Source organism: Poeciliopsis prolifica, unplaced genomic scaffold (genome assembly GCF_027474105.1).
Source record: "Poeciliopsis prolifica strain line A6 unplaced genomic scaffold, Auburn_PproV2 SCAFFOLD052, whole genome shotgun sequence".
Classification (NCBI taxonomy): Eukaryota; Metazoa; Chordata; class Actinopteri; order Cyprinodontiformes; family Poeciliidae; genus Poeciliopsis; species Poeciliopsis prolifica.
This window is the reverse complement of record NW_026562427.1, coordinates 3,152,796-3,168,064: the sequence shown is the minus strand read 5'-3', so window position 1 is coordinate 3,168,064 and position 15,269 is coordinate 3,152,796. Positions and strand designations below refer to the sequence as shown.

At 38.1% G+C, this 15,269-nt stretch overlaps 1 protein-coding gene across 2 annotated transcripts in view; it reads right to left on the bottom strand.

Moving 5' to 3' along the window:
* adgrb2 (adhesion G protein-coupled receptor B2) overlaps nucleotides 1–15,269 on the bottom strand; it is a 241,880-nt gene that overhangs the window by 13,719 nt on the left and 212,892 nt on the right. For both annotated transcript variants that reach the window (XM_055058814.1, XM_055058815.1), the window contains 6 exons: nucleotides 15,105–15,144; nucleotides 14,697–14,711; nucleotides 11,609–11,781; nucleotides 10,730–11,437; nucleotides 8,045–8,080; nucleotides 5,263–5,376 (listed from right to left, as the gene is read on the bottom strand). In XM_055058814.1, the coding sequence (XP_054914789.1) occupies nucleotides 5,263–5,376; nucleotides 8,045–8,080; nucleotides 10,730–11,437; nucleotides 11,609–11,781; nucleotides 14,697–14,711; nucleotides 15,105–15,144 (1,086 nt within the window). The remainder of the gene's footprint in view (nucleotides 1–5,262; nucleotides 5,377–8,044; nucleotides 8,081–10,729; nucleotides 11,438–11,608; nucleotides 11,782–14,696; nucleotides 14,712–15,104; nucleotides 15,145–15,269) is intronic.

The window sequence follows — 15,269 nt, the reverse complement described above, 5'->3', positions numbered from 1 at the left end:
TATTATTTTACTGACGAATGGTGGTGAACAAGTCTGCATGGTGGCACTGTTACCTTGCAGCAATAAAAGCTGCTTAGTTTATGCCAACTCATCCAATATTGTAATATAGTAGAACTTTATTGAGCCTTTACAGAAATATTCCTTCCATCAACTTTGTATAATTGTATTTTTTGTCTTTCACACAAAGTTCACACACATTGCAAGTTGTGAATATTTAATCTAATGATGGAATTATTTACTCTGCATAGATTAACGCTCTGTAGAAGTAAGGCATAAGCACTAAGTGGAGATTCTAACACAATCTCTTACACTGCATCATTTAGTTGAAAGCAATCAGTTTATTTTACCTGGTGAGCCTTCTGGTGTTTTTTCTATTAAGAAAACACCATTTCAGCACAGAGTTTAACTCACATTAGTCAAATCCCCGAAGTGGAAAAGTTTAAAGCTTGACAGGCCGAGTCACAGCTACTACTTAAAAAAAAAAAAAAAGAAAAAAAAAAGTATATATATATATATATATATATATATATATTATATATATATATATATATGTTGGAGAACATTTACAAGCAAGTGTGGAAATCCATGAGTACACACAAACATTGGCAAACTACAAGATGTACACAGTTGCATGTAGTACATCAGTTTCATGACTACATTTTAGTTAAAGTAAGTGGAGTTCTATTTGGTGAAGGTTATAATGGTTTTACTTTGCCTTACGTTGACTTTCTTTGTAAACAAGAGAAGGTCTGCGTGCTAGCGATGGCTCTGTGTTGTGCCTCGGTGGTGGGGGAGGGGGCACCTGTTGAGGTGGTTAAAGGGGTTACGAGAGGTTGATTTTTTTGTCACTTTCAATCAGAGATAGAGTGATAGAGAGAGACAGCGAGAGAGAGAGAGTGAAAGAGGTACCTGCAAATGTAAAAAAATATTAAGGTTTTTTTTAGAGCTATGATTAAACTCTAGATGACTCGTAATTAGGAAAGTTGAGAAAGCCTATGGTTGTCTTTTTAGTAGTTTAGTCTGTATCTGTCAAGTAGGCTGTCATTAAAATATGCAACAGAGCTTGTTCTTTGGAGAAACAGTCAATTAGCCATAAGAAGACGGGAGCGAGTTTTGAACTTGACAGTATTTTAAGTGCCCATTCAAGAGAAGATAACTGGAAAAAAAGAAAAAAAAAAGAAGTTATAATTGCTTTTAAACTTTTTACTTTGCATCTGTAAAAATCACAGACAATACCAAACACATTACAATGGGAGTGATTTTCTCATTACTTGTGTTATCATTAATGGATAAGTGAAGTCGATGTGGCCCAGACATGTGGCTGTGCACCACTCAGATCTCAAACAAAATACAAAGACAAAAAATAATAAAATAGACATGGATACATGTACATGGTGCTGTAATAAGTGGCGGTTTCAAAATACACTTATTCTCACTAACACAAATACACACACACCCACACCACACACACACACACACACCCTTATCTCCATAATTACTGTATCGTCAGCATGTCCGTGTTTGGGGGTGACTCTCAAAGTGAGATGTTGACAACAGCAGAGCTGAGCTCAAGCTGGGACCCGTCAAAGGCCTGACACTGATAGCATTATCCATATAATTATTAACACTTAAGTGGACTGCCTACTTATTTTTAACATAATGGCTTTGAAAGCAGAAGCCAGATCCATGTTGCCCTCTCATTTCAGAACTTCAAACCTCCTCGTGTCAATAATGGAAAGAAAATATGTTGTGCAGTTTCTCTTGAATGGATTAAATGTGATAATTTTTTTCAGTTGAACTGAATTATTTTCCATCTGAGTATAAAAAAACTCACCAAACTCACCATGTATTAGACATTTAAAAGTGCAGTGGTTTTCACTTGAGCTATCCTCAAAAGCCATGTTATTTAATCCCAGAATCAATGTTGCTGTTCTGTGACAGCCTCATTTTTTTTTTCTTTTCTTTCAAGATAACATTAGCAAATAAACAGTATTACAAAGACCACAGAACAAAGCATACAAGTCAGGGGTAAGGGTTAGGAGAAGAAAAATCAGCATTAAATTATAAAAATATTCCCCAAACTTTAAAACGGTTCACAGAGAACCTTTCATCCAGCCATCGACGAACAGAAAGAGCTTTGAAAAACAGAACCTACCAACACATCGCCATCCACTTAAACTACCAGGTAGTATCTCTACTGGACATGCAGGAATCTTCAGCTTAGGTAAGATAATTTCTTGACAGGATAAATATTAGTTGTGCTCTCAACAAATTTGGCCTTTATGGAAGAGTGACAAGATAATAGCAATTTTTTGGATGAAAGCTATAAAAAAGTCTCATTTACAGTCAACATTTCTCAAAGGGTGCACTTTTCCTTTGACTTCTCTGTTCTGCATAACTGGTGGTCTAATCAGGAAACTCCAACAAAATACACTGAAGTTTGAGATTGTGATGTGCCAAATGTGAGATGATTTAAAGGTCATGAATGCTTTTTTGCTGGCTGTTTTTGCTCTTTTTGTAAATATATATATTTTTTCATTCTTCGATAAAATATTTGCTTGGCAGGACTCATTTGTTTGTCAGCATACTCTTCTGAATAACGTGTTCAAGTCGCTGGGAAAAATGAGCGAATAAAGGAGCCAAATTTCAGGGATTGGAAAGGAGAATCATATTTGCATGCAAGTGTGTCTGTTTGCACAGCATGTGTGTGTCACGACGGAACATGGGAAATATGGGAGATGTCAGACCGGCCTCTGTCCCCTTCCTGCTGGTGTGAATTCGATGTGAACCGGCACGCCGCTGATGACGGGGGGAAGCTATGCCGTAGCGTGGCCCACTGACTCATCACAGCTCCTCCGTGCTACAGCTCGACAGAAGAGTGAAGTGGTTGCGTGTCTTTAAAACTTAATGAAAGTGGGCCTCCGAAGGTCAGTGCAGAGCAAGCCGGGGCCGTTTCGTCTGTTGCTAATTGGGTATTAATGATTCAAAGATGCTTCTGTGTCCCGAGCGTAAAAGGTGAACTTACACCACTGTGCAATTGGAAACACTTCAAAGGACAGTAAATTACAGAACAAAGAAAAAGACACACACACACACTCACGCACACACACAAAAAACAGTTTAACATAAAAAGTGACAAAGAAGTTGTAGTGACAAGAAGATGTGTGTCACTTTTGGACAATTTTTTACAGTGCGCCGGTTTGGTACGACTGACAAATTATTTAGCAGCTTTTGAATTGCAAAATTTGAATTTCATTAACCAGCTATGATTGATTATCCCACAGAAGACTGCTCCTGTGATCGTCTCTTTTGATAGCAATTTAATAAGGCGCCAGTCATAAGTGAGAATGAATGGAGCTTAAGCCAATTATATCAGGTATAAAATTAATGTACAGTATGAAAGATGGAGCAGAATGTGCCTCCGAAGAAACATTTATAGGTGGTTATTGTTCAATTCTTCATGGTTAGTAATATTAAAAACAAGAGTTAATGAATCGAAAGGTATCAAAAAACTAGGCACCACTTGTGCTACTTTGCCCGCTCCTATATATGATTTTTAAACTAACAGAGTGAAAACAGATGTTTTCATAAGAACCTCGTGTTTGTAAATTACTAGAAGACCAGTTTGGAATATGTATGAACATAACAAGAGCCGTAGAGTCACAGCCATGCAAATATGCAACACATTGTGCTCACTCATGCATGAAAGTACATTTGTGATCATTATTTGCTCTTTATTGTGAAGTCCACACGTGAAAGAAGGGAAATTTGTGAATTTCTAATAGACATGGGTCGGTTGTAGTCAGCAGGGCATGTCAAGGTTTTAAAAACGTTACTGGTTTAAAACTATTTGTCATACTCTTTCCATGGACACTGTTGGTCAGCTGCCTGAAAGAAGACTTGCACTACCTTCCTTTGCTTAGAAGGAAAACCAGTTTTATTGTCTGACCTTTTTGCCCTTTGGAAACTTTTCCAAAGTCTGGAAACGCAGACGAAATGAACAGCGTATCGTATAAGCATCCAGCTGTTTGTTTCCAATAAAAACTTTTTGGTATCATTTAAATGTTTCTGCTCAAACTCACTTTTACTGTCAGACAAAAACAATCGCAGAAAATAAGAATGCTGTTTTCAAATAGTGATTTCATTTATTAATGTGGAAAGAGCTATCCAAACTATCCTGGCCTTTTGTGAAAAAACTAATTATTCACTATGTCTCATAACTAGATGGACTGGCAACAACTACAACCATCAAATAATTGGAATAACTCACTTTTGCTCACATTACTTTTGAGGATTTTCTGCCCAAACGTCTCTCCAGAAGTGGTTTTAAAAATATATATTGGAGAGTATTCATGCATGAGTGGCTTGTTTAAGGTTAAGGCAAAACTTTTCACATGAAATCAAGCTGAATTATTTCAGTAGGCCACTCTATAGTCTCTATTTTGCTTTAAGAATCTTTGGAAGGCGGTATTGCAGATGTGTTTATGGTTTGGTACACAATCCTTTTACATTTGACGTTAAGCTCACAAACTGACAGCTTTGTATTGTTTTTTAGGAGAATAAGTTGTCCAGGTCCAGAAACGGCAAAGCGGCTCCGGACCATCACACCATGTGTCTGAAGGTTTTGTTTTAAATGCTGGGTTTGTTTTGCACCTGGTCTAGCTTTGTGTACGTCTTTCAAAAATTTAAATTTTTTTTCCCCTCCCCCCATCAATCCACAGGATATTTCCTCGAATATTTATGTCGTCGTTTATTTTTCTGGCAAATGTGTGACAGGCCTTTGTGTCAACAATGATTTTACAGTTGAAATCAGATATGTATGTAAAAAAAAAAAAAATCTCACTGTATGAAATTAAATCAGACCAAATGTCTCTTGTTTTAGGTTAGCTGGAATTACTAAAATGAATAAACTGAACTTTTTCCAAAGAAAAAAGATATCGAAGGGATGACTTTTCTATTTTACATAATTAGATGTAATCATAAGAAAAAAATATCTCACTTTTGCTCAGCTTGTATTTGTTTAATATTAAATTTATTTCAGGATCTCAAGTATTTTACATTGTCAAAGAAGACCGCCTTTGAAAACTTGCTTTTTTTTTGTTGTCAAACACATTTTCATTTAAACACGAATAATTTGTTGTACTTTTACTCATGGTGATCATGCTGAGAATCTCATACCAACCCATGCCTAGTTGCGGTGTCGTGTAACTGGCAGTGAGGGTGCATTTAGGTTTCCATCTGGCTTCTGGACAATAGTCTTACCTTGAATGTGGACATGGCTGGGTCCCTGTTATACCTGTCTATGGTGTGGAACTTGGACGAGTGGTTGAGCTCATGGTACAGCTCAGAATGTCTTTTGCGAGTGTGCATCACTTTCTGGAAGGGAAGAAAGGAAGGGACAGCAAAAATGAAGCAAATAGGAACAAATAAAAGAAAGGATGAAAACGAAAAAGAATGTCGGTTGCATGACCAGGGGTTAATGTAAGAACAGGCAGTGGAATGTGTGAGGAAGGCATTGGGACTGCAGCGATGCCAGCCATAAAAAGGGGAATTTAGAGGGGGACACTGACAGACCGATCGATTGCTGACTCATGCTCATCTGTCATCCGCTTCAGCACTCTTAGAATTTGGCAACTGGGATTGTTGCAGAAGAGTCCTTTAAGTTGGAAATCGGGTTACAGTGACAGACAAAAACTCCATTAATTCAGATAGGTGCCAGCTAAAAAGGGGGTCCTGTTAATTCCAGATTTTGTCAGAGTCACTAAAAGTCTCAAAGAGACAGGAATTTATTCCACTGCAATGCAGTGCTGCAAACAATCAGTCTGATCCTCTCTAGAAACACTTGTCAAAATCATCTTATTGATATGTCCATCTCAAAGACAATTAAATCCAGAACTCTGACAGTATACTTGTCAGTGTGTGTTAATATGTAGTCTTGAATTGACTGGGAAGTAGCTAATCATTGAAGCACTTTTATGAGTTTGAAAGTGACACAGGCGCAAAATGCCTGCACAACCCACCAAACCAACCAATTATGCACAAGACTAATAATTGGGACTGGCTACAGTAAAGTGACAAAACAGCCACCATCATCAGTGCTCATATCAAAAGTTGCCATAAGATGTCCTCTTTTGTTTTGTTTGATGTTAAATTACAGCCTCTATTGAAGATACTACAGTGGGTATAGTATAAGACATGTGATCCTTAAATGCACACAATGCAGTAAAAATAATGTGTCAACATGTAAATTAGCACCCTATTTATTTTATTTCTTTAAAGCAAAGTAAATATTTGAATGTTCTTGTGCAAAACTATATAAAGAGTTCTTCATTGAGGTAGGCTTAAGGTGTTTATTCTTAAGACATGAAATCCAGTGAAAGCATGAAATATCTTATAAACCACCGCCATTCACAAAGTATGAATAGAAAATAGACGATTCTGAACTCAAACAATTGGGCTCCCCAGAAGACTGGCCGAGTTATTTTCGTCACTTATATCCTCCATAAAAAGAATATAGTGTCCCCCACTTTTACTGGTTTCCATGGTAAAGAAGTGTAAAAAATTTGAGTACAAAAAAAAAAAAAAAAAAATCAACTTTCATTTTGGGCATTTTTTATTAAAATGGGAAGGATTAAACAATATGCTATTTGATGAAGACATTTGTGTGCTGGTCTTCAACCATTAGGAATTGGTAACAAAGAAATGGCTACTTTTTTGAAAAGAAGCTTTCAAATAGCATTCCATGACTTTCTGTTTTCATAAGGTATAAACAGGATTGAAGATCCACATTTTTCTCTCTCCACAAAAGAAGAATGATAAGGAAAGCAATAAGATCTACAAAACTTGTTAGTGAGCAGCAGCAAGGAGTGGCATCTCAGGGTCATTCAGTCTCCCTAAAAATATTTGTGACAACACACTGGCTGTGTTTTTCCCTTCTGTCTTATTATCTCCAAGGCTTTAACTGGAACAGAGATATGTGAGATGAGTCTAAGCAAAAAACAGTTCAACTGGTTTTGGTGTGGAAAAAAGAAATAGAAGGATAAGTGGAAAAGCCCCACTGTGCCCACAGTGCGGTAGAGAACGGAACTCCTTCAAATATAAAAACATAAAACAATATCAATGATTTACATATCAATACTTGATTCCTTTCTATTAAACTGAAGATGGATCATCATGATACATTACTGTACTGTATAAGGTCCAGTAAACCGAAGAAAAAAAGATCAGGCGAAAAAAAACAAAACAAAAAAGATCCAGTCTTTCATGGTCGTAAGCAAAAATTAACACAGAAGATTTTTCAAACTAAAGAATAAAAAAATTAAACTGCCTATACTACAACCATACATAAGTTATCCTTTGGGCTTTTGTGTTCTCCACTTTTTTTACCAGAAGTGCCAATAAGTATGGAAGGAGCTGTATTCCTCTTGAGGTTGTAGGTGAATGTTAAGGTTTAACAACAGCAAGAGTCAGATGAGATATTTACAAAAAGCAATAAGAGTTGTATGTGGAGAACATTCTCGGGACTGGAGTTTCACAAGACACCGAGGTCCTTCTGACAAAAAAAAAAAAAAAAAAATAGAAAAGAAAACATAAGCACATACACTGCTGAACCACCATATATCCACAGATATAACCAGCAAACTCAACTTTAGTCAAACAGTGTAGCTGTGACCCAAGAGATACTGGAGGTAGTCCAGACAAATAAAGCAGTCTAATCAGATTTTTCTTCAACCAGGACCCCACAGAGGCATGAGGCATTTTCCTAAATGAGTTTCATAACTCTTTCATTTATTTATTTATTGTTTCTTCCTCTTGCATGAAATGTCAGACCAACAATTTGGGGCCATGGTTGTAGAAACAACATACTGGGTAAGACAGCTCTGAAAAAAACAAATTTCTCCAAGTGCAAGGGAGACAAGGGTGGGAAGGTAGGGGTTGGGGGTTAAGCAATGCTTTTTACTCCTCTACGTGTTACTTAGGTCCTGGCAGAAGCACAAGAAAGCAGATACAGGCTTATGATAGTGGATGCGGTTTGAGATCTTACCTCAAAGTCCAGCTCAGAGTACCGTACTCTCTTCCTCTGGAAGAGGAGGGGGCAGGGGGAGAGAAGACAGCATCAATGACTACCCTGGACTGAGTTGAACTTTTGTGATCTCTAATTCTTTGTGGGCCCTTCTGTGCCATGGTTCAAATAGAGAAAACCTAGTACTGTTTGCCCAACGTCATACGCATTTTATAAATGTCAAACAGGGAATAATTCTTCCAACTGACTGAGATTAACAGTCAGTTGAATGGAATATTTTTTTTTTGAGTAATTAAGGCTTTTGTAGCAAAAGCCTTGAAAATTTGTTAGGGGTCATCATTAAAACAACTGCAAAAATGTATGGGAAATGGGTTTCATCTCTTTATCACATGTATACCCTTCTCAGCTCATTAAGTGCCTTCAAAGCTTTACCAAGTGGCACACAAACTGGCCAATTGACAGTTGCAGACATTTCCAGCTCTTTTAGGATCCACATTGCATTGAATTGCATTCCATCTCTTACTTCCTATCTGGCTCCCGCCGTCTGCCAGATTAGCATGTTGGCACAGAGAGGGACAGCTCTCCACAGTTAGTCAAAAGCTGTGTTCATTTCTCCAAAAGGCCAGCGCTGCTGAACTGATGCCATGGCAGGCATGGATTTAGAACAGAGGTGGGCAATTTCGGTTTTCAAGGATGGCCCGGATGTTTCAGATATGATTTCTGCATGAACACAACTGTTTTGAAAGACTGGCTGATTGTGATGTACATGCAGAACTTGGTGAGAGGCTGAGGAGGAAATTCCTCTATTGGAATCCAGTGCGTTGGTGGGGAAACATCTAAAACATGTTGAATACCGAGTTTCAGTATTCCCCACCTTTGACTTGAAATATAAAGCATTTTAATCTTAGAGGTAGATACAGTTCAACCACGGTATCTAAATCTACCTTTTAGTACTTAGTAGGGAAAACAACACCTCAGTCAGTACATTTAACAATTCCCAATTTGATTTGTTTTCAGGTTTCATTGAATCGGTAGTCCGCAAGTTAATGCAGAATTTGGTGACCATCTAAGGTAAAACTTTTGCTTCTAAAACTGGGTGTGTTGGCACAAAGATGCAGCCACAAAAAACATCCAAAAGACCAGAATTGCCCACGTTTGAGTTAAAAAGTGAAAGACTCGAGCCTAAGAGATAGATCAATCTCCGCTTTCTTGATTCACCTTTCAGTGTAATTAATGCAGAAAAAAGCCCGCCGACTCTTACCTTGAACAGAGCAACTCCATGACTGAGTTACCTTTGTACAACAATGACACGCATGCAACATGCATATACCTGAGCTGTATATAGCATGTTTTGATGGAGACACACCTGAAGCAGCTTTAAATCCACTCACGCAAATTCAAAGTTTGTGACTCGATTGCATATGCATTCCTTTAAAAATAAAAATATGTCTGTCATCATATGCTTTTTAGATCATACGCTTTAATTAGTGTGTGCTGTTGAAATGGTGGAAAAAATAAAAATAAAGAATAAAAAACAGAATGCAAGCCAAAAATAGATTTGGGTAATTTCTCAATTGCATATTGCAATGTTAAAGTTGCAAAGCAAAACATGACTAGGTTTTTAAATCTTGAGAGGCACACTCGTTAATCCATCTTCAAATCAAGCATAATCAGGACAAAATTATAGCTGCAATTTAGATTTACCAGCTTTTTCAACATTCCTCCCTTTTCTTGTCTTTTCTATGGCTTTCATGAAAGCATTCACAGCTCTTCAGAGAGCGCAATCTTTTTTGATGTTATACAACTTGTAGTCAGCTCCAAAGGAGGCATCGTCACATTTTCAGCAACCCAGGTGATGCTTGCATGTCTTTAATCAACCTTGTACGTCATTGTAATAAACCTTGTGATTATACGTTCGTTTTACTGTGTCTTTAGCTTTTTATGCATGTCAACACGCATGGCAGTGGTTGTGTAGTTCCTGTGGAAATGTGCAGTAGGGTGAAGACCTTCTCCAGGAGGATAGTTCCTCTGATCCCACCAGTCTCAGTCCATCTGCTGTGCGGTCAGGAGGGGGTGTCGCACACAAACTGCATCACACTCACATGGAGATGGTAAACTAATAAGGAGCTGTCTGTCGATATGAGAATGAGTCATTTTGTTGCCTCAGTTGGCAGCAATAAATACTACTGAGCTGAAAATAATAGCATCTGTTAGACCAGACTCGTTCTCGGGAACACTAAAGTGTAATTGTGAAAATATGTGGGGAGTGCACTGTTCTAAAACACTCAATAGGTATCTTAGAGATGGCCTTATTTAACAATAAGATGTATTGGCTTGAAGACAACAGCTTGAAGGTGAACAGTATGATCTATTAATCCTCTTCAAGAGTAGAGGGAGGAACCAGTTAAGTTTAGAAGAAATATATGTTTGATAAACCTTTTAGTTACTTCCTGCCACTTAAATATTGAATGCAAATGTCATTTGAGCTTTCTTGCACTGCTAAAGACACTTGTGCAGACTGACTATTACTAAATAATTGGAGTTTGTTTGCAGAGTTATTCCTCCCACTTCAATCCCTCACTGTGCCATCGCGTCGGTAAGCACACTACATCTATAAGAGTCAAACATCAGCTCAACTGAAAGTTGTGAACAACTAAGCTATTTCTATAAACTACTGCCATCCATTTTTCACAGCCCTTCACTCACCTCCAGGGATCCCGCTGAGAGGCTGGTGTTGGCATTGGTACTGCCTAGGTTGCGTGGGAGGGTGCGGGTTCTCTCCACTGTGGTTCCCCCTGTCAGAATCTGTCTGACTGATGGCCTCTGGCCTGGTTTTAGGTGGAGTGAATGCGTGTGGGAGTGCATGTGTCCTCCGTGGGAGTGCACATGCCCACCTTGGCCCATCAAGTGGCCATGCCCATGGGGCACGGTTTTGATAGTCCCGTAGGAGCGGTTTAGGTTCATGGTGATATTCATGTCACCGACGTTGGACGGCACAAAATCTGCTGGATAGGCCTCGCTCTCTGCTGGGTGGAGGGTCAGCGGAGAGGGAGGAGGGGGAAAGGGAGGATCCTCCACCGCGATATTGAGGGGCTTGTCCTCGCCGCCAAGTCCCAGGCCTCCTCCCTGCGAAGAGGGCGCGGGGGGTTTGAGACTGACCGTCCTACGAGGCAAGACCATGTAGTCTCCTTCCCCTCCTCCGCCACTTCCACCCCCGCCGCTCCCCCCACTTCCTGCGCTTCCGTCCTGGGAATTGTTGGAGGATGCAGGCGGCCGGGCCCAACCCAGGCCGCTCTCAGTGCACAAGTAGATTGGAGCGGTGGAGCGTGGCTGCCCCTGCTGTCTCTGCTGGTCCAAGTTTACCTCCTTCTTAAGAGGTGTCTCACTGAGCTCATTAAGTCCTAATGTTGGAACCTGATGGGGAAATAAAAAGAGTTCAATTTAAAGTAAGTTATTATTTCCTGAAAGTTATATCATTACTTTAAATTTTTGATATGTTCGTAAAGTATTAAATAGCAGGAAAGTTGAAAATGTTCTTCCTCTTATGAAATAAATGCCAAATAAGCCTCCAATTCAAACCGGTACCTGAACAATGAGGTTTGGAGGTGGGATGTTTCCAGGAAGAGAACTGAAATTGACCCCTACTCCCCCTTCTTGATGTGCTGCGAGCTTTGGATCATCCTCATCATCCAGGGAGATTCGTGACAGGGTTCCAGTGATGGTGGCTGGGTTACAGGTGTTGACCTCTTTGAAAATGACTGAAGGAAGAAATGGGAGGCAGAGGAAGTCAGGAAGACTGCCAGAAAGTTAAAGTTAGAGACAAAACACAAAAGCAGAGTTAAATGGTTTGTAGGTACGGGGTTAAATTTGGGAAAAAGAAAATAATTTTTTAGAAAGTGAGTGAATATTAACGCCAACAGAAACTATATATCTTGTTTAACGGGAAGAGAAGTAGGTTTAATATTAAAAATTGCATTCTGGAAATAATTTTTCACTTTACATTCTGAACTGAGTTAAGATCAGATTTATCCAAGGCACTTTTCACTGAATAGTGAGTAAGTATACTCTAAGCTTGGAGCATCAAATGTGTTTCAATGATTGCCACATAGTTTTGAAAACATCTTGAAGTATGTTTGGGTAGTGTATATCATTAAAAAATGTCTAGCATTTCTAAACGACTTCAGAAAAACGCATGCTAAAATAAAGGAAATTGTTCTACAGCATAAACAGCATGCAGAAATGGGGTGTCTGAAATCTGGCCTCTCCAGTGAAAAGAGAGGATATCATTTTGGTGATAGTCTACTTCACATATCACTTAAAATCACTTGTTTAAGGAAAAAATGTGTGAAGATTTAGGTGACCAACACCTGCTAGAAGAGAAACAAAAAAAAAAAAACATCGTTAAAACTGCCTACTTGTTTTTGCTATGAAAAATTTTGGAGAGACATGCGTCCACAAATGTCATATTCACAACTAGCATCAGTCTGGCATCATTATTAAACAGAAATCAAGACAGTCATGCTGGAAACCATGCTCACCTGCATCTACACAATCATATATATGAGCCACTGAGAATGTACATGACTCTGAGAACCCAATTGGCCAAACACATTCCTGCCTTTATTACATAACTTTAATCAAATGTCAGACTAAAATACTGAAGCTCTCATTTGAATGAGTATAAAAACATGCACACTGGCTTGCGGATAAAACTCGGATTTGATATTTTACTAAAATGACGAGAACCAGTAGTCTAAGCATTTTTGGTAAATCAGATCTGTCTTACATCTTTGACAAACAAAGAAACCGAGAGAAGGAAGTATAGAAGAATCCAGTTCCCCTTCATGCGTTCTGTTGCCAAGTACAACCATAAGTATAAAAATACGTGAAATATCAGCAAAGTAACGTCAAGCAGTTTCAGCCTAAAAAACATACAAAAGTAGACTTTCAGAAAAAAATTATTAATTAAGCCATCTTTAGACGAACACAAACTTCCAAAGTGAATTCTGTGTGAAGAAGCACTATCTAGTTGATGTTTTACTTTTGTTAAACAACAACAAATTATTTTGTCAATAAGAACGACTCATCAGTATCCAACAATACTCAATTATAAGAGAATTGAAAAAGCCTCCATTACTCATAATTTCTTGTGTGGGAGTACATTTGATAGTGATAGAGTTTAAAAAAATCTGAACTATTTTTGAGCAATATCACAATGCCATTTGTTAAAAACTAGGACTATTGTAACATTATAGCAGCAGCATAAGAAAGCAGCACTACTCCAACCTTGACTGTTATAATCTACATTGATTAAAGTTTGTGATTTGTAAAGCTTTTAAATCACTGAAAACAAAATATGGGGAAACCTGTCTATCCACAAACTCTGACTAAAATCATGTTTTATTCTTATTAACCTCCGAGATCTCTAGAAGGGTTTTAGCAGCATTCAATTTTTACTCTTAAAAAAAAGCATGGCATTTTGTTTGTGTGGTGTTTTTGTCTCTAAATCAGTTTGAGAGAAGGAAAGTTTCATTTCCATGTCTAACAATGCATGCTGGGAATGGAAATGGCTTTTTCATTTACGTTGAAGTTCTACGTGTCAGTTTCCTAACTCTTTATTCCATTATAAATGCATTTATTTAGAACACTAATGGAATAAAAAATAGTCAATTTTTTATTGTGGTAATGTGGTATAATTTTGTTAGAGAAATAATACATACAGTAAAACCAAATGACAGTCTATGTTGATAAAGTACTGCGATTTAACCCTTTTAGTATTTCACTTAGATCATATAGTCAGTGTTCTGAAAGAAAGATGTACTGCAACTTTTTGGCCAGGTTTTTCTTTGACTTTAACTGATTCTGCTTTTAATACATTATAAATTGTTTTGGAGACCTATAGCACAAAATATAAAAACATTAAACAGTTCTAGCTTCTCTTCAGTGAGTGGTAACATTTAGTTATGATGAGAGAAAAGGGAAATCATGCCACTAATCCATATAAAACATGCAATTTTATGATTTTGAACACGTTCAACTTAGATTTAAAGCAACACTTTATAAAATCAGGACTGAGAACTAAGATCTAAATGATGTTGGAACTGAAACTTTTACTACAAGAATAATTCTTGTTATCTGCTGAATGTTTTACTCTCACAGTAAAACATTCAGTGAGTGAACAGCAAATACATCCTGACAAGGTAAAGAAAATAGTTTCCTTTTAAATAACTTCCTATGTCTCCGTCATAAAAATAAAGCCACTGATATGTTTGTCATTCAATAAAAACATCCACATTAAAGAGTTCTTATGTCTTATGTATGTTGTGTCTACTGATTAGAACAAGATCCAACTTTAACATTTCTCAAAGTACTTTGACTTATATAGACTACCATCAGCTAGAATTATGTTCTGAAAATAATTAAACTTGATGTCTTGCATTGCCGTTATATAATAGACCATTAGAAGAAAAAACAAAACAAAAAAACAGAATTTGACTCAGAAGTAATATGTCGAGATCATCTTTTTTCTACTAACTATGAAAATAAAACTCCTTAAAGCTATGTATATTTAAAAAAAAATAACACAAGGGTTCAACCTGGATTCTTCTATAGGAATGTTTGAAGTCAAGAACAGACCAGGCAATGTTAGACGTTAGTCGGGTGCGGGACTTACATGGGTGTCCTCTCTCTGCAAGGGTATAGAGGGTGGAAAGTGACTATGTTAATACGTCAAAGCACAACACACACTAGACTGCGGTGCATCTGTAACGCACCCAAACAGCCAGGCAAGACCATTGTCAGCTAACGAGTGAAACAGGTCTGAGCGCACTGAGGAGTGTTATTATCATGCACAATTAAACACAGTCCCATCCAAACATATGCCTGCTGAGCGCTTATTGGGCAGAGTCAGTGTGATTGATAAGGCATAGTAATTTGAACACAACCATGTGGAGATGCAGAGAATCAACTGCTGCCGTTTCATCAGTGAGGTAAGGACGCAACCGCCTGCAATGCTAAACCCGCTTCAGGTAGACAGAGATAAAAAGAGCAGCTGAAAGAGCAGATGGAGGGGAGGACTCACCTGTCTGGCAAGCCAAGTCCACGTCCTTCTCGAAATCCGTCTAAGGAAAGAAAAGGAACACAAGACGAAATGCAGGAGTGAGTGAAACATGAGCATAAGCATGGATCTCAAAGCTTTAATGCTAGGATATGATCTGTTGCTGTGGAGAGGCTTTGCGACTCAGAT